Raw genomic sequence first — 20209 nt, forward strand, 5'->3', positions numbered from 1 at the left:
AATACTCTCACATGTAATGTTAATTATAGCTACTTATCTTGGTCCCCGACCACATCAGTTAGAAAATCCCACTGATTTACTGTCTTTCAAATGGAGTCATAAGCATGTTCTGCTTTCTGATGTAAATTGGATGCATAAAAGTTTTAATAGTCATACCTAATAATGACTACGCAGAGAAAAGCTAACAGGATCACAAAACGTAAATGAAATCTCATACTCCAGCAAAGGGCCAAGCAGAATTGAGCTAACAGAAACTGAAATTTGAGCTAAAACTCAGCTTAAAGTTAAGAAAAACCTACATTATGCTACTGCTATTAGCTTGACTTTACTCAGATTGCAGCTAGCAGTTACTCCGAGTCAAACTAACAGATACTCAGAGTCTGCAAACAGCTAGTAGGGGATAAGCTGAGTCCTAATCAAGTTTAGCTAATAGCTACTCCTTGTCTGGCTATGTGCTACGCAGAGTTGAGCTAAAACTCCTGTTAGCTTATCAACAGGACTCAGAGTTGCTCAGAGTTTAGCAAAGTAGGACATTAAGACATGAGCAAGGCATTTCAAACTGCTTTACCTCATATCAAACACAGAAACACAATGCAACATAGAATCAACAATCAAAACACGACATTAAGTCAAGTTCCATCATTGATTACGTTTCAAATACAATTCTAAACAGGTGGGTTTTTAGTCTAGATTTAGAAGAAGTCAGTGTTTCAGCTGTTTTACAGTTTTCTGGAAGTTTGTTCCAGATTTGTGGTGCATAGATGCTGAAAGCTACTTCTCCTCGTTTGGTTCTGGTTCTGGGGATGCAGAGCAGACCAGAACCGGAAGACCTGAGAGGTTCTGGAAGGTTCATACAACAACAGCATATCTTTAATGTATTGTGGTGCTAAGCTGTTCAGTGATTTGTAAACTAACAACAGTATTTTAAAGTCTATTCTTTGAACTACAGGGAGCCAGTGGAGGGACTTTAAAACTGGTGTTATGTGCTCTATCTTCCTGGTTTTAGTGAGAACGCGAGCAGCAGCATTCTGGATCAGCTGCAGCTGTTTGATTGATTTGTTGCACAGACCTGTGAAGATGCTGTTGCAATAATCAATGCGCCTGAAGATGAACGCATGGATGAGTTTCTCTAGATCTGGCTGAGACATTAGTCCTTTAATTCTGGAAATGTTCTTCAGGTGATAGAAGGCCGACTTTGTAACTGTCTTTATGTGGCTCTGGAGGTTCAGGTCAGAGTCCATCACTACTCCCAGGTTTCGGGCTGATCGCTGGTCTTTAGTTGAAATAACTGAAGCTGCGCATTGACTCTAGATCTATAACTCTAGATCTATAACTCTAGATCTATAACTCTAGATCGTTCCTCTTTAGGTCCAAAAATAATAACTTCAGTTTTGTTTCTGTTCGGCTGGAGAACGTTTTGGCACATCCACACATTTATCTGTTCTAAGCATCTGTTCAGTGATTGGATGGGGTGAAAGGTCACCTGGTGACATCGTAATGTAGAGCTGTGTGTCATCTGCATAGTTATGGTAGCTAATATTATTTCCTGTTATAACCTGAGTTAGTGGGAACATATAAATATTGAATAAGAGGGGTCCTAGGATTTAACCTTGGGGTACCCCACATGTGACCTTTGACCCCTTTGATGAGAAGTTTCCAATTGAAACAAAGGAATCTCTGTTCTTTATGTAGGATTCAAACCAGTTAAGCACTGGACCAGAGAGTCCGACCCAACTCTCCAGTCGATTTAGTAATATGTCATGGCCAACAGTGTGGAAAGCTGCATTGAGGTCCAACAGAACCAGCACTGTGGTTCTCCCACAGTCCGTATTTATATTTACCAGCAAGTGCTACTCAAAATTAAGCTAAGTGCTACGCAAAGTTTAACAAATAGATACAAGTAGCTAACAGCTACACAGAGTCGAGCTAACAGCTACTCAGAGATAAGCTAAGTGCTACACAAGATCAAACAAACTGCAACTTAGGAACCAGCTAAGTGCAACGCAGAGTCAAACTAACAGATACTCAGAACCCGGCTAACAGCTAACAGAGGTAAGCTAAGTGCTATGGAAAGTCGAACCAACAGCTACTCTGAATCCAATTGACACTTTTTCGTAGCTCTGCTAGCAGCTACTCAGAACTAGCCAACAGCTACACCGAGTCAAGCCAACAGTGACTCAAAATCAAGCTAACTGCTACGCATAGCCGAGCTAACAGCTACTCACAGTTGAGCTGAGTGCTACATAGAGTCAACCTAACATCTACTCAGAATCCAGCAAATAGTGAAAATCTTCATTTCGAGACAAAAAAGTAGTCCATAAGACATATAAAAAATTAAAATAAGACTAAAAAATAAAATAATTCATCAAGTACTCAGAGCCAAGCTAAAATTTCCTCAAAATCAAGAAATTTGCTACTTAGAGTCATGTAAGCTATTCAGACTCAAACTTATGGTGACTCAAAGTCGAGCTAACAGCTATTCCAAATCTGGCTAGCAGCTAGCGTGAGTCTAGCTAACAGTGACCCAAAAATGAGCTAACAGCTACTCAGAGTTGAGCTAATAGAATCTAAAGAATCATCTAAAGCAGCGCTACGTCTACTCATAAAAGTTCAAACAAACACTATTTTGAATATTTATCCACACCATTACTTTTGCCTGAAACATTAAATATTTTTTCAGTTTCTGTGCTAACAGCGCGCATCTTAAATGTTTTGCTGTAGGTCCAAAAAAGTACCAGAGGCAACTGGTAAGTAAATTATTGGACGGTTACACTTAATAGATGTAACAGCACCTTTCCCTTGGAAAAACCAATATTGCACGATAATGAAACTACACAAAGTTTACTTTAGATTGCATATCAATTATATTCAATGACTCTGAATGCTGAATGACCTCTGACCCTGGCTTTCCCTGCATTGAACTACATTAACTGAAATAAAGATAGTTATTACTTACTTTAGAATCAAAACACCTAATTTTCAGTTTGTTTAGTTGATTTGCATTTTCTTCACTGCTCTATTGATTAGTTGTGTAAATGTCATTTAAACCAAGTTGTTGTTTTTCAGACTGATCAAAGCAAAGAAAACAATGTTAACTTTCAGAAATACAGATTTATTATTATTATTAGTAGTAGTATTATTATTATTAAATATAATCATGTAGAAATCATCAGTCATGTTATTTAAATATTGGGTAGATTAATAAATACATTAACTCAAAGGTGCAGTGATATCATGTTAAAAGACAAAACTTTAAATTAAAAAACATTTTCATTAATTTCCAACGTTACACCGGGATTCTTTAAACACAAAACGTAAATTTCTTTTAAAGCTGCACAAACTATAAAGCTGCAGTATGTGAATTTTATAAAGAGTATTTGTTAAAACTGTCACCAAGTGAAGAACTGCAGCGCTCTCAACCAATAACAACCAATCAGACCCGGAAGGCAGGTCTTAGTGCTATCAATCCATCTCATGTATGCAATGCTAAATGTGCTAATGGCGGAGAAACAGCTACCATTACAAAAAAACCGTCATCGGTGATCATGCTAACAAGCCTGAGCTTTATGACATTCTCTATTAGCTGCAGAAAGCAAGGGGTTGAGTGGGAAGGGTGATTGACAGCGCTAAGACCCGCCTCCTGGCTCTGATTGGTTGTTTCTAGTTAGCACTGGGAGAGAAGCTCGATTTATCCAAAGATTATCTGTCTCATATATAGTAACATTTTTAATAAGTATGTAAAAAAATATGTTTCATAAAGGTTACACACTGCAGCTATAAATAAATGTCCAAATGTCCAAAAATCTGAACTGATCCAGCATCAACAACCCTCCAGAGTTTCTCCTTCCAACCAGTTTTCGTCTAACTCCCCCAGGATGTCCTGCAGGGACAGAACAGGAAGCAAGGCCTGCTGGGCCGCCCTCTGGTGCTGCGGCTCGCTGCTCTCCTCCGGAACCGTCCCGGTCCAAAACCTCTCCAGCTGAGAGTACGGACCTCCCAGCTGAGGGTTGTTCCTGGCGCTGGCGTCCCAGTACCCAGAGTCCGGCGTGTTTGGAGTGGAGGACAGGGAGCTGGAGGAGGAGTTGCTGTACATCTGCTGCTCCGGGTACGAGACGTTTGACCCGTTGGCGGCGAAGCTCATCATCTCCAACGTTTTGCACCACACAGGGGGGACAGGAGAGGTTTGGGTGCCGGGCTGGGGCCGCATGCCCCACATGGGTGGACTGGACTCTCTGGTGCGGCTACTCTGAAGCCCAAATAAGGATCTGTATTGTTCAGGGGGAGAGTAACTAGGAGGACATTGACTGTAGTAGGTGGCTTTGTCCATTTCCTGTTTGACGGGTGCTGGGTAGGTGGGCGGTGGCCCCCAAGGCATCGGCGGTGCCGATGACCCGCTGCTGCCGACGCTTGGAGGTGAAGAGAAAGCATCATGATGGGGGCTGCTGGACAGCCACAGAGCCTTTTTTGCTTCTTTACATTTCAGGGTGCGGGCCCTACGGTTCTGGAACCAAACCTGGACAGGAAATAAACAAAAAACAAACCCCCCCCCCCGTCAGAGTTTAAATACGGAGTTGATTAAACACATGTTCAGTTAATCATTCACCGGACAAACAGGAACAGGAATCAGGAGAATCTCAAAAGAGATAAAAACAGGTTCAGATTTTAGATATATGGATTAGCAGGACCTGAAGTGTAGGACGCTTTTAAAAACTCTGATTTTCATAATAAAAGAATAAAAACAACAAACTGATTCAATATTATAAAGAACGCAGCAATTTCTGAAACCATAATCTGGCACTTAGATGAGAGAGAAATTATAAACAGACATGGATTAACCGTTTCCACAGAGTTGGATAAAATGTTCAATTTAATTCATCCAGTAATAATAACGGTATATATATATACAGTACAGACCAAAAGTTTGGACACACCTTTTAATTCAATGAGTTTCCTTTATTTTCATGACTATTGACATTGTAGATTCACACTGAAGGCATCAAAACTATGAATAACACATGTGGAAATATCCACTAAACAAAAAAGTGTAAAACAACTGAAAATAGCCCTTATATTCTAGTTTCTTCAAAGTAGCAACCTTTTGCTGTGATTACTGCTTTGCACACACTCTGCATTTTCTTGATGAGCTTCAAGAGGTCGTCACCTGAAATGGTTTTCACTTCATAGGTCAACCTGCCCTGTCAGGTTAATAAGTGGGATTTTTTGCCTTATAAATAGTCATGAAAATAAAGAAAACCCATTGAACTAGAAGGTGTGTCCAAACTTTTGGTCTGTACTGTATATGTGTGTATCAAACACTTTTTAAATTAATTTTCATAAAAACCTTATGCATAAATATATTACTTTACACTTTTTCATCAAATCTAATATTAATTCTAATATTAGAAACATACAGAAATATTGTTTATCTATTTCTGTATTAGTTTCATCTTGTTTTTTTATTTATTTATTTATTTCAGTCACTTTTAACCTTTCCGTACGCAAATAAAAAAAACAACAGAAAAACCACAACACAAACAAACCAAAAAGAGGGGAAAAGGATACATACAGGATAAATACAAATTTTTTTCATTTTGCAAAGTATATTTTTGGCTCTTATATTTTTTTCTCGTTCTCATGCATTTTCTCTTTGCTGCTCTGGTAATGGAAATTTCCCCTGTTGAAGTCAAACTTAGAGATATTTTATTTCTGCAGCTTCTTACCTGGATGCGTGACTCTGGTAAGCCAGTGGTCTGGGACAGGTTCTCCCGGAGGCTGATGCCGGGGTACGGGTCGGTTTCGAAGGTGGCGCGCAGAAGCTCGACATGTTCTTTGGAGAAGCTGGTCCTCTTCCTGCGGCTGGCGCTGCGAGACGAGCCGCCGCCAGAGGCCGCAGGCCGGACCTCATCTGGGGAAAGAGATGAGGTCCAACACACCAAGGCACTGAGATGTTGTTTATGTTCACATTTTCCACCAGAAACATCTGGCTTTAGAGGGTCATGCAGATTACACAAGACCAAATACGACCAATTTAATATGTTTTTCTATTGCTAAAACACATTTTATAAATGAAATGTCAATAAACTTAAAATAACAAAAGAGCAGTGATAAATAAATAGCAGTTTCTACTTAGCAAGATGTCAAGATGACTGTTTCAGCAAAACAGAAATCTGGAAAAAATCTACTTTTTCACAAAATAGTTGATTTTTAGCTTGATTTAAAATAAAAAGACACACAATGTTATTCTTAACATAGTTCATTTTTAGCTTGAAAAAACTCTACATCACTTTATTCTTAAAATAGTTGGTTTTTAGCTTACAAAAGCAACATGGTGTTATTCATAAAATAGCTCAGTTTCAGTTTAAAAAGTGACATCTTTCTTAAAATAGCTTTAAAAAATTACATTGAAAGAAAAGCTATTTCTTCTTTAAAATAGTTTATTTTTAGCTTAAGAAAATCTACTGTAATCATATAATAGACGACTTTTAAGCAAAGTAAGTTTATCCTGTAACTCTTACCATGACTGGAGTCCTTCCACATCACAGCTGAACTGGTTTCTTGGTGCCGCTGCTGGGACTGAGGTGAGTGTCTGTCTGCCGTATCAGAGCACCGTTTATATTGATCACCTGAGAACCCTGAAAAGTCTCACCAAAGCCGGCGCTCAGTGAGGGGGGCGGAGCTGGGTTTGTTTAATGCTTGACGGCAGGACTCTGACCCCACAGCATCCCCCGTCCCCTCACCAACCACCCAGTTCACATCATCAGCCATCCCACTGCAGATCTGAGACAAGGTCAATGAAAAATATGAAAACAAAAAGCAACGAGTCGCTAAGAGAAACTCGTTGAAACCACTTTAGCGTTTGTCACATGATGCTAAATATGCAAGACTAGGTACAAAGACAGAAAAACACTTTCTGCATATTTTAAGTTTTATCTTTCAGTGGATATTATTTAAACATTTTTATTGAAACTGTCACCTTGTTGTGATAATTTAGCCGTCTTCCAGTCCTAGAAACAACCAATCAGAACCAGGAGGCGGGACTTTGCGCTGTCAATCACAATCTTGTGTCACGCTACAGCTAGCATAGCCTCTGAATTGAATGTTAAGGCCAGTTAGATGTTAGCTGGATTAAAAGGTTCCTGTAACCGTAAGTTGTTTCTCTCCCATTAGCACATTTTACAGCGTACATGAGCCTGATGGACAGCACTAAGACCTGCCTCCAGGCTCTGATTGGTTGCTTTTGGTTCATTTCTGCAGACAGCAATAATAGCTAACCAAAAAAGAGGAGAAAATTGATATTTTCTCTGATTATCTGTCTCATATTACACTGTGGCAGTTTTAACAAATATATAAAAATAAACAACATACTTATAAAAATAAAAGTTACACACTTCAGTTTTAACCTTACAACAAATGTTTTCATTCTAGTTTTGCAATGAGGCCTCAGATTAACCATTACTAAGCCAAAGCAGAAGCAGGGATGCTAACAACTTCACATTAATCAACAAACAACAATCTTAGGGAATTATTTTAGAAAAGGTGCAAAGTGGAGCAGTGAGCTGAAACCAATCAGTGGCATTCATATGCAGAACAGCTCTGTGGGAAAACAAAGGATGACTCAAGCACTGAGTGATTGGACTTTTACCTGTTAGCTCAAAGCAGCTTCAGACTTTATCTTCTACTTAAACATGTCTAGACCTTCACCAGATCTCTGATTAATAAAAGCTTTTTGAAAGTTTGGCCTTTTCACATTAAGTCACATACTCATAAGTTCTGGACTTGGAGGTTTGAAATCTGAAACATAAAGGATGAAGCTGTTGGAGGACGAAGTTTGGACACTAGGGCCGGCAGAAGCCTTTTTGGGGCAGGTTTTCATTTGGGTCCCACTAATCCAACATGTCAACACCTGATGCTTTATCATCCCAAAGCTACTCTGTGTTTAAATACCTGATATCATTAGCATAATGTAAATCATACTGGTGTTATTATGGCAAATAAAAAAAATAAAAAAAGATTTTGAAATGCAGAGGGTTATTTAGGTGCTATATTATTCCTACTATTTGAAAGTAACATAATCTGATAAACATTAAATGTATAATAAACAAGTATGTTTATATGTTATATTTTCACAACAATGGCAGCAGCCAACAGCTGGAAGAGATTTGTCAACTATAAAAATAATAGAAATTGTTTTTTATGCAACATTATTTAGTTTCTATCATTCAACGTCATTTATACAGGAAATATATCTATATCTACTGTATATCTATATAGATATAGATATAGGAAATACAGGAAATCCTTCCTGCCACATGCCATCTCACTGTACAATAAAAGCTAAATCATTGTTCTGCACTAATCAGTCCGATTTTGCACAACTGCACTGTGGCACACTGCTGTACATATATTTACATATACATATCTGCATTTTTTTTATCTTTGCAAGGGCTGCTCTTAAGTTGCTTTTTATATTAACAGCATTTCATATTTTTACAATTTATAGACAACTACTACTCAGTGGTAGTTGTTATTGTGTCTTGTCTCTATGCTGTAACTGCGAAGTAATTTCCCTGCTGGGATGAATAAAGTACTTTTATTCTATTCTATTCTATTCTATTCTATTCTATTCTATAGATACGTATATAAAGCTTGTCTGAGCATTCTCAGTAATGGTGGCAATGTGCAGCATCAGTTTTATATTATATTATTTTTGTGGTTTTGATTGGAGAGAAAAATTAATTTTGGAAAAAATAAGGACTTTTGAATTAGGGATTTTGATGTTGCACCACTACAGTAAAACCTGTATGGTTTGAGGCTATAAACAGGAATTATTATATCTTTCTTTCAAACGTGAATTTCTCATCTCAGTTTTTGTTTCCAATTGGTTGCACTAAATTTTATTGAAGTGTTTAAGAGTTTATCCTTTTCTTTACAATTCTGTATTATTTGCCACTTTTTGTCATTCCATAATATCCCAATATGTTGAACTTTCTGTTTGTAACGTGAAAATGCATTAAAAACCATCTGGACCTTTTTGGTTGAATTTAGGGTTTCTGGGGAGCAGCTACATTTGACATTTAAACGTCAATACTGGGCAAAGTGCAGGAGCAGATTTACAGTTTTGCAAGTATAAAAGAAGACAATGCAGTCGTGAGTTATCAGAGACGAGCACAGCAAGCTCCGCTGTTTTATCTTTTATCTACAAAAGAATGAAAATCAATGTCTCCGCTGTGTGGACAGGCCAGCTTTCTCTCTTTGTGCTTCAGCTAAATCCTATCAGACAACCTCAGCATTTTTTTTTTTTTTTACAAACTTACGTAACTCATGCAAGACCTGCATATTTTAAATAACACATAAGACTCAAAATATGAATGAACTTTAAGTTGTGCAAATATGATCTAAGATATTTCAGATAAATTTCTGAAAAAGGGGAAAAGTCCTCTATCACTGAACCGTCCCATCAGATTACTTCTTATGCTCCAGGTTAACATACAATGATCGAGTGATTAAAGATAACCAAAAACGGCTGCAGCCAACAGGCTGTCCAGCTAATGCGAAATCACTACGAACAGCTACACTTGGCTCAGTCCTGCTTGCACAGAGATATGTGCATATTTTTTTCTTTTAAAAATGCAAACATCTAATCAACTTATCGCTGGCATATTGATTCAGTAGATGCTGTATCATTTAAAGATACATTTCATGAAAAATTTGTTTGATTATTTTTTAAATCTTAAAAATAATCAATGTAAGATTTAGCGTTTGCATTCTACCACTTCTCTCAAAAGTCAATTAGATGTGCTGTAAGCAACTAAACATGTATCTGTTATTCTAACCCATGCAATATTTTAAAAAATAAAATAAAATTCTTGGATTTTTAGAAAGATTTTTAATTAAAAATCTTAAAAAAGGGATTTTTTAACTTAAAAAGTATTTTTTAATAAAAGAGACGTTTTTAAATAAAATAAACTCTTTTTAATAAGAAATTAGTTTTTCTCTATTAAAAAATGTTTTAATAAAAAAGACTAACTTATTTATATAAACAAGGGGATTTTCATTAAAAAAACTTTTCATAAAAATTTTGTTTTTATTTAAAAAAACATTTTTTTTAAGAAAAGGAGTTAATAAAACTCATGTTTATTAAAAGTTTCTTCATGTCAACATGTAATGTGTTGATTTTAAACTATAAATTAATGAAATAAACAAACAAATAAATAAAATACAAGATGAAAGCTGTCAATATTCACAAGCCTGGACATTCTAGCAAATTCACCACAAAAGTAAGATCCTGCACTGGCTGCAAAAACTCACAAGCTCCATCTCAGATTATACAAGCCTCAGTTAGTATGCTAGCATGCTAACGTAGTAGAGACGTTTGGAGGGAACAAAACATAGCATATCAGCACAAACACAACACACAATGATTATGAATGATTTTGGCGTTGGATGAACTATGAACTCCTCTGTATACTAAATTATTCTAGAGTAAAATATGTAGTTTGATTTGCCCAAACTACATCACAAACAACTAAATGATCCCAAACGCAGCTTCAGATGTTCAAAAGAATGACAGAAAAACAAAAGTATCAAGGTGTAGCCATGACTGAAGCAACATGGAAAGGAAAGTGGGTTTAAACGTCTCTGCAAGAATGTGAGATTGATGCAGCTATTGGTGTTAAATGTGGTTCAGCAAGTTTTTGGGCTGTATTTAGGTTTTTCTTTGAAAATCTACATAAGTCAAACATGAGGGAGGCACCATCATGATATGGGTGCTGCATTTTTAGCCTGTTGTGTTGCAGAAATAAAACAAACAACAATCAGAACAACAACAAAAAACAACCTTTGACCAAACATCCAACACTCTGTCTAAGAGCTCCACTTTTTACATGAAGAAGATGACGACGCAGCCGCCAGTAAACTGCAGTAAATGCATGTACCCTGACAGATAAAAACACAATGAGACGCTATCTGTCATGGATTGGCCCCTCCAGATGTCAGCATTATTGGAGTGTGAATCATCTTGGCAAACAAAAACCTTTCCAAACAGGACAACCAGCCTCCAAAACAGAGATTCTAGAAGAAGGCTTGGGAACAGTTCAGCGTACTGCAAGAGAGAAAGCAGCTGTTCAAGCTAAAATGAAAATATCATGTAAATCATTGGTCTCACTGCTGTACTTGAAACAAATAAATCCTGTTTATTTCATGTTTTTAGTCGAGTTTGCATCCATAGAAGGTTTACCTGTTACACTCCTACTGTGTTATATGGAACAAAATACCTGTTGCTGGAGGTGTACGGAGCCTGGTGCCGGAAAAAAAAAGGTGAGTGACTGAGGATCACTGCGTATAACACAAAACCTATAAATTCTAGACACTAACAGGTACCATAGACTTGCACAAAAATCCGTGAGGGACGGCGGAGTCCCAGAGCGAAATCCCATGAAAGAGGTGTACGGAGCCTTGTGCCAGAAACCCATTAAAATGCGTCTACATCGTTTTAAACTGTGTGATTGTGAGCGTGAGTGGGAATAAAAATAGCAACAGGTATTTTGTTCCATATAACACAGTAGGAGTGTAACAGGTAAACCTTCTGTCGATGCAAACTCGACTAAAAACCCACCTGTTTAGGATTGTATTTGAAACGTAATCAATTACAAATTTATTGATGGAACTTGACTTAATGTCGTGTTTTGATTGTTGATTCTATATTACATTGTGTTTCTGTGTTTGATATGAGGTAAAGCACTTTGAAATGCCTTGCTGCTGAAATGTGCTATACAAATAACATTTGATTGATTGATTGATGTTGCTATTTTTATTCCCACTTACGCTCACAATCACACAGTTTAAAACGATGTAAACAGCCTTTCAATGTGCTTCCTGCACGGGGCTCCGTACACCTGTTTCACAGAATTTCGCTCTGGGATTCCGTCATCCCTCACAGATTTTTGTGCAATTTCAACATAGAATCAACAATCAAAACACGACATTAAGTCAAGTTCCATCATTAAATTTGTAATTGATTACGTTTCAAATACAATTCTAAACAGGTGGGTTTTTAGTCTAGATTTAGAAGAAGTCAGTGTTTCAGCTGTTTTACAGTTTTCTGGAAGTTTGTTCCAAATTTGTGGTGCATAGATGCTAAAAGCTGCTTCTCCTTGTTTGGTTCTGGTTCTGGGGATGCAGAGCAGACCAGAACCGGAAGACCTGAGAGGTTCTGGAAGGTTCATACAACAACAGCAGATCTTTAATGTATTGTGGTGCTAAGCTGTTCAGTGATTTGTAAACTAACAACAGTATTTTAAAGTCTATTCTTTGAGCTACAGGGACTTTAAAACTGGTGTTATGTGCTCTATCTTCCTGGTTTTAGTCAGAACGCCAGCAGCAGCATTCTGGATCAGCTGCAGCTGTTTGATTGATTTGTTGCACAGACCTGTGAAGACGCTGTTGCAATAATCAATACGACTGAAGATAAACGCACCATTTGTAGTGGTACAAATACCTTTAACACTGGGCGGCCATGTCTTGGTAGGTTTGTAGTTGTGTCATACTCTTCCTATTTTCAGGTCAGATATCCAAAACCTAGAATATTGTTTCATAACCTAACCCTAAACTCTTCCACAACTTTATCCTTGACACTGTGTTTCTTTGTCTTCACTCTGAAGCCTTCACAGAACATAATATTTACTCACAGTAAAACACACATGTCATATTATTACTACAGAATTATTGTTATTTTTATACGAGCTTTTGACTAAATTTTTTTAAAAAACAACAAAACCGCCTCCTCTGTGGTTGACGTGTGCGTGTTGTTTCGAGTCGGTCGTATTTGACGGCGGCACCACCACCGTAGAACAACGCTAAACAGCAGCAATGGCTTCAAACGGTTATTTTAGACGGACCACTCGATTTTGGATGGTTACTATAACGGTCTCATTTGGGTTCTTTACTGTAAGTAATTTAAACTTTTTCCGACTGAACATAACCAGGACAAATATTGAGTGATTCTAACAAACTTTTATTTAGTATTTTGCACAGTTGGGGTTACCCAATATATCCTCCCCCGGGTTTATTTAAATTATTTAAACGTCTGCTGCTGTAGTTCAGTTTAATGTTCTTCTCTGACCCCCATTTAATGTATCCTATTTAGTTAAAAACTGTCAATGCGGCTATCGTGTTGATAGCTAATCTTATCAGTGTTAATTATGTCTTCAGGTGGGTTAAACAGACTTTAGGTTAAAGTCCATTTTCTAAGTTAGCTTTCCATTGACTGGAGCTGCAGGACTGACACAGCAAACAGCAGCCAGTTCATGTTGAAACAACAAAAAGTTTCCTTATCCTCCGTCAAAATGTCCGAATTTATGAACGTTATTGTCATCTAATGTGTGCTGCCCTTGCAGATTAAGCAAAACATCATGGTGGGTCAGGTTGCCCTTCAGTGTAAGTTGTAGATTTGCTCTACAGCATTGGAAAATAAAAAAGTTCCCTATTGTGATCCCCTTAGAAGAGATTAAACATTTCCAAAATGCCAAACTGTATTTTTTTAAAGAATTTATCCTAACAATGCTGTTCAGTTTTGACCAGTGTCAGTTTTTTAGTTTGTTTTCTTTTAAATTAAACCTGATCTATTGCATTCACAACCACCTGCAAATAGCTAAAATACATAAGGCTCCCTATAAAAACACTGATAAGTGCCTACTTTAATATTTCAAACACCAAATATCCATTAATATCCATTAATACACAAAGTGGAAGCTATCTTAGCACTACAGCAGAAGCTAATATCTACAGTTTTCCTTTTTTCCGCTCTTCTGGGTACCAAGGAAAAGGTTTGATTTGTTTACATTTTCTGTTATGAAACATATGTAGAATAAATAAAATAAATCATGTATTACCTTTACTGAAATGCTGCCATCTTTGTTGAAAAGATAAGCTAAGTGATATAAAGCTAAGAAAGCAAACATTTTCCTTAAGTCTACAAAGATAAATCCTGGAAAAAGCAAAAATGTCAAATTTAACATGTTTATTTATTGATTGATATAAGAAGTTTGTGTTTCACATCGAGTTTCTGGTTAACCTTTGCTTTTTATTTACTATTTTTATTATTATTATTCCAGTTTTTCTTTTAAGGAAGAAGCTTGTTAGCTTTCCTGTATTTTTATTTTTATTAATTGAGAGATTGCAGATGGAAACTAGCCTTTTTAGCTAACTTTAGCATATTTTCTAATGTTCATTATCTCTTTTAAAATAAAAATAACAACCAATGCAGACACAAAGATCACAGAAAATTGAAGCAGAGTTTAATTCTGTGTTGTGCCGTTTTAAATGTCAAGGAATCGGACGATTCCTCGCTAACTTGTGATGAAATAATCCAAATCGGATTTTAAACCCACCCTGACTGTGAAATAATGAAAGAATATTCATTCAGATTCATTTCCTCCAGATATCTTCTGCTCATCCAACTTCATGTGACTCTGGTTGTGCAGAACCGACGAGTTAAAAGCCAAACCGATTTGGTTCGGACTCTTGAGAAGCAAAGACTTGTTTATTGGAGTTTCACACTTTGTTAGTGTCTCTCTGTAGCTTATTGTTGAACTGGACGCCAACGGCCTCCTGGACTTAACAGCATTCATAAATATGACTGCAGAGTTGAGTTTAAATGATGCAAAGCAACAAAAACCGCACTAGAAGAGAAACGTTTAAACTTAAGGACCTAAAAAGTCACATATAAAATTAATCTCGGGTCACACTTTTCTAACTAGTTTTTATTAATTTATTTAATAATAAATACTAAAATTATTTTAAAATATATACTTATTTTAATGTATTCATTTTATTGTAATTTTTTGTATGTTTTTTAAAAATATTTTAATCGTATTTTTATTTTTTATAACTTGTTTATAAAAAAAATAGGTACAAATCACTTCTATGGAAAAATGCAGCGTTCTTGGTAGCTTTGATTACATTTTGTCAAAATTTATAAACAAAAAATTGTCACAAATTGTATAAATTGTTTGTTTTGGGTGTTTTACATCTAAACTCTCCACTGTTATTTTGCAGCTGATCGCGTTTGCACCGGATGCAATCCCGTACGATTGCCTCGGTCCGTTTGGCAGCTTGTGCAGACACCTGGTGTATTACCATGCTGACCTGATGTACAAAGGGTAAGAGATTAGGAGCAGTGGCAACAACCACAGCGACTCCTGATGAATGACGGCTAAAAAATTAAAGTATGCAAATCTTCAGTTCTACTAGCCTGAAAATGGCTTTCTGTGATGTGTAAAAACATCAGCTGATCAGCTTGATTCATATGAAAACGCGGCTGTTTACACCTACTCTGATGAGATCTTAAATATAGTCGCTTCGAACGAGAGCTTGAATACCATCAACAACAGCCTTAATGGTTTGTTAATTAGCGCTTAAAGTCATATGACTGCTGCAGTTTCTGCAGAATATTTGGAGAAATTCAAGTCATGTGACAAGCAGGACAAGTGTTCCTGTTCTTCAAGGTAACTTTAGTGATTTATCTTTTATAAAATGGTGGAAGAAACATTCAGTCTCCATGTTGCGACTTGCTGCTTTTCCATTGGCAATTTTGGATGAGGTGGTTTTTCAGCCGTATTAAATTGGTTTATTTTTATCGCTCTTTTTTTGTTTTTGCATCACGAGTCACATGATCAACAACCGCATGTTTCCACTGGCAGAAGAGACGACAGGTAGTTGGAGGATAATGGTTTAATTAATTATTGCGTGAACAAACTAATTCATGTGTGATTTAATTGCGTTTTTCAATTAGTGGAAATACCAGAATTGCAAAGTAGTTTTTATTTTACATTAGTGGAACATTGACAAAGTTTTGCACACACTTGTAATAGAAACGCAGCTCCTGACTGATGGCTGTTGCTCCTTATTTCACCCCTTCATTATTTTGCATCTTCCTGATGTATACTTCCTGATTTCTAATCAATATTTTTGAAAGGATTTCTATATTCTGCCGATTATCTGCTGTAAGGAAATGAAACGTCAACTGGCTGCAGCAGTTTGTAGCTCTGTTGCCCTGCAGGAAGGTCTTTTTTGGGTTTTACTGCGTACAGTTTGCATGTTTTCCCTCTGTGTGTGTGGATTCTCTCCAGGGGCTGATTAATCATGCAAACTTTAGAGGACTTCATTTCCAAATCCTTCCATATCAGTCAATTTTTTTTGCAAAGTAAAGTAGTTTTGGTACATTTTGAAGTTAAATAGTCATAAAGATGCTCAAATTTCACTTGTATTTAATGTTTAATTGTTCATACTCATTTTAGTTTATTTATTGTAGTTTTGTTCATTGGCACAAAATGTAATTGTGGTGTTATCTGTCTTTAAAGAAAAAGTTAAAATGGAACACAAATTACAAATTTTATTCAGATACATACTTCAAAACAAATGTTTTTATGACACAAAATGTCCAAGTGTCTCAATCTCCAGCCAAAAAGGTGAGAAACATTGGAAAGAGGTGCTTAAGGTGACATCATTGGTTTTTAGTGGGCCGAGCCCCGTCCCAGAGGAGCACCGTTTTCCAGCCTCTCCAAATTTTATTAATAAAAAACCGGAGAAAATTAGTTTGACACTCATTTCAACTTTCTATTTTTCTTTTGGGATTTTCTCTGCTGTACTGAACAACTGTTTATCAGTTTTTATTCCTTTAGTTGTTAATTTTAAAAAAAAGGAAGCAACAAAGAGACAACTGAGCTTTCCATAAACAATAAAACTAAAACTACTCCTATCGGCTGTAAAACTAAACCTAAAGTGATTTTGTTTCAGAACCATCCATCATCTGAACCCGTTTGGTGTTGCAGGCTGTTTGCTTCACAACTGTTAGAAAAATAAACAAAATTTTATATTTAACATAATTGACTGATTTTAACTGATTTTCTGTATTACATTGTTTCTGCTTTTTGATGCTTGTTTAAAACCGTTCGTTTTGGAAAGTGAAACTTTTTGTTTCGATTCTCTAAAGTTGCTTTTGTTGCAACGTTTCTAAAGTTTTAAGAAGAACTTGAGTTCATGTTCTGGTTTGTCGCCAGGTTGACAGACTGCAGGTCAGAGAGAAACGCACTGCAAAAACACAAAATCTTACCAAGTATTTTTGGTCTAGTTTCTAGTGCAAATATTTTAGTAAAGTTGAAATAAGACAAAACTAATTTATAAGCAACTTTTCAGCAAAGTATAGAATCTTATTTTTAGTCAGTTATTTCTTAATATTGATGAAAATGTATTGGCAGATTATTTTACTTATAATATGAAAATAATATCTTATTATATGTGAAATAATCTGCCAGTGGAGCTAGTAATTATTATTATTATTATCAATATTAAGGAATTATTGGCATAAATCCAGCTCCTATATCTTGCTGATAATCTGGTTCCAAGTTAGTTTTGTCTTATTTCAAGGTAACTAAGATATTTGCACTAGAAAAAAGACTAGAAATAGTTGTTAAAGTTGAGTGTTTTTGCAGTGCGGCAGTCTGGACCGACCCGGAGCCGAAGTCAAGGCGTCTGTCTGCAGAGATAAAACAAATCCAGTGATTTGCGTAGATAAAAGTGTCTCCAAGCCTTGTGATCCTCTCCAGAAACTCAGACTGCAGCAGGAGGGTCAAACATTTACTGGAAGATTTGTTTCAGTAAGAACGTGGCTCTCTGGCTGCCTCTGATTTCACAGAACTGGGTAAAAACGGACTCAAACTCCAGTCCTGGTGCCCCAGTTTGTCGTGATACAATTAATATAATTGTGTAAAAGCAGGATAAAGAATTTTTAGAGGGACAAACAAGACAAATTGATGTTCTCTTTAGGTGATTAAATGGGTTTTTCTGTCTGTTTCAGGTGGTGGGCAGCCGTTGCTGTTCATGTCTTAGAAGCCCTTTACGCTTACAAGCTGTGCTGGTAAGACTGCAGGGAGCCTAACTGTCCACTAGGTGGTGGTAGAGCTCAGGCTGATCTTATTTAAACTCATTTGACTATTGCATATAATCATTATGAGCATGAATACAACAGAAAAAACATGTTTTAAAATCATTTTATGAACAAGAGTTTGGTGTTCAAGTTTGAATTTGTTGTGGAGTTTCTCTAAACTACACAAAAACTTAAATAAATATGTATCTTAATGTTTGGATACACATTTCAAAGTTTGCTTGATTTCTGTATCAAGTCCTTGATATTCAAGCTGCACAGTTTTGTAATAAAATATAATCTAACGTTTAATTAAAAGCCTAAATGTGGAAAACATGATTTTTTTTTAAATTTAATACATCTGTTAATAAGAAACGTAAACTTTTTTTTTTGCTCTGCCTGAAGCTAAATCAGACTAAAATTTTCTTGTTTTAGCTCAGTTAGAATTACGAAAATTATTTCCATTTTCTAAATACCAGAAAATTTCTAGAGATATTTTGTTTTGGTAATATTTATTATTTCTAGTGGCTCAATTACTTATTGATGTGTTATTTCTTATATTTTATCCTTTAAACAATGATATTGAAATTGTTAAATTGGGGTTTTGTTCTCGGACAGACATAAAATTTATTTATATTTTAGTTTGCCTTGTCCCTACTGTAGAATGTAGAAAATTATCACAAGACAGTAATAATTTGTCATATAGTAGTCTTTTTAAGTAGAGATGCACCGATCCGATAATATCTGTATGAGTCCTGAAATAAATAAAAAAATCTAGATAGGGAATCGGTGACAATGTGTCTGATCAATGAGTGCAGATCTATTCAGTCCAACTCTATGCTTTAAATATGTATTTATATGCTTGATAAGTGTTTAAATTTAGCCTCAAGAAGTAAAAATAAACAGCATTCGCAGATTTACAGCGACGTCATGCTTTAACATTTATTTTACATTCCATCTAGAATCCAAACTGCAATTTCTGAACAATTAAAATTTTTTGTTGCAGTTTATTTTTTACATGTTTAATAAAAGTAGTCAACCTATTATTTTTGTCAATTTTAGATTCATTATTATTTATTTTTACATTGTCTAATTGCACTGACTGAACAAATTAAAGTTGTTTCTACATGTCTAATCAAGCTTGTGAAGTTATTTGTGTATTTGATGTGCAGTTATTAAATAAAACTATAATTCAGCACATTAATATTTATTTTTAAAAGAGAGGTTTTAAGTTGATTTAGTTTTTCTGTTTAGGATCAGTATCGGCAGATAAACCGGCAGATATCGAAAAGAGCTTTTTTCCAGTGTTGGGCTGGAAGAGTTTGAAAACTTACATTGAAATTACTTGAAAAGTGCTTGAATTTCAAGCATACGAGCACCAAAAGAACAGGATCAGATCTAAAAACCGTCACTAACGCTTTTATATTCATTTATTTTTGTTTCCTCCCAGCGACAAAGGCATCAACCACCCGGCCATTCGCAGGCAGTGGGTCTTCCAGACGTTCCTGTTCGGCTACGCCTCGCTCGGCATGCTCGTTAAGTACAATCCGAAGCGCCACAAAAAGTACTGAACGCAACCGGCGGAGCCTCCAGAGTGAAACAGCTGGACATTCCTGGTGCCTTTTCCCCCTAGGATGAGGGAAAACTGATGATATAAACACTAGAAATTGAATTAGTGTCTTTGTTGTAACCTTTAATTCACTGGTGCATACATTTGAACTACATTCCATTTATTTTCTATGAAGAAAAGCTGGAGAAAATGTTAGAATTGATGTTAAATTAATAATATTGTTGATAGTTGTTTAATTAATTAATCTGCCTTCAGATAGATTTTATGTGCAATACAACAGGAGTCCTGAATCAATTACTTTGTGCTCTAATGATGTTTACAATAAGCCTGCAAGGTTGCAATAGAGATTCCTCAACTGCTGCTGAGTCGTAACGTCAGGCACAGGTATGCTGCTGCCGGCTCGAGAGAAGATTTTTAAAAATGGGAGATATTTTCATATTTACCTCTGTCACTCTACGGCGCTTTCGCTTCCTGTTGAGGATGCTGAAAGTCTTCAATAAAGAGAATAATTTGCAAACTGGTTTCCGTTTCATTTACGTTGTTTATCTGGGTTTTCTCTGGAAAAATACACACATTAAATTTGTGGCTCTGGATATAATTACAAAAACATTTATTTACACCCTCTAAAAGTTTAAATTTAGCCTCAAAAAGTAAAATTAAATGGCATTCACAAAGGTGTATAGATATTCACAGCTTTCTTAAAGTCCAGCTGCAGACCT

At 36.1% G+C, this 20209-nt stretch overlaps 2 protein-coding genes across 2 annotated transcripts; one reads left to right on the forward strand and one right to left on the reverse strand.

Annotated features, from left to right (window-relative positions):
* Positions 1-3748: 3748 nt before the first annotated feature.
* LOC114137863 (paired box protein Pax-6-like) lies at positions 3749-6765 on the reverse strand. Its single transcript, XM_028006697.1, has 3 exons — positions 6718-6765; positions 5721-6041; positions 3749-4513 (listed from the first exon to the last, which is right to left on the reverse strand). The coding sequence occupies exons 1-3, from the start codon at positions 6763-6765 to the stop codon at positions 3821-3823; spliced, it is 1062 nt and encodes a 353-aa protein (XP_027862498.1). The 3' UTR covers positions 3749-3820.
* Positions 6766-12788: 6023 nt separating this feature from the next.
* tmem254 (transmembrane protein 254) lies at positions 12789-20007 on the forward strand. Its single transcript, XM_028007998.1, has 4 exons — positions 12789-12945; positions 15055-15158; positions 17855-17914; positions 19371-20007. The coding sequence occupies exons 1-4, from the start codon at positions 12868-12870 to the stop codon at positions 19489-19491; spliced, it is 363 nt and encodes a 120-aa protein (XP_027863799.1). The 5' UTR covers positions 12789-12867; the 3' UTR covers positions 19492-20007.
* The last annotated feature ends 202 nt before the right edge of the window (positions 20008-20209 follow it).

This window comes from Xiphophorus couchianus, chromosome 22, assembly GCF_001444195.1.
Source record: "Xiphophorus couchianus chromosome 22, X_couchianus-1.0, whole genome shotgun sequence".
Classification (NCBI taxonomy): domain Eukaryota; kingdom Metazoa; phylum Chordata; class Actinopteri; order Cyprinodontiformes; family Poeciliidae; genus Xiphophorus; species Xiphophorus couchianus.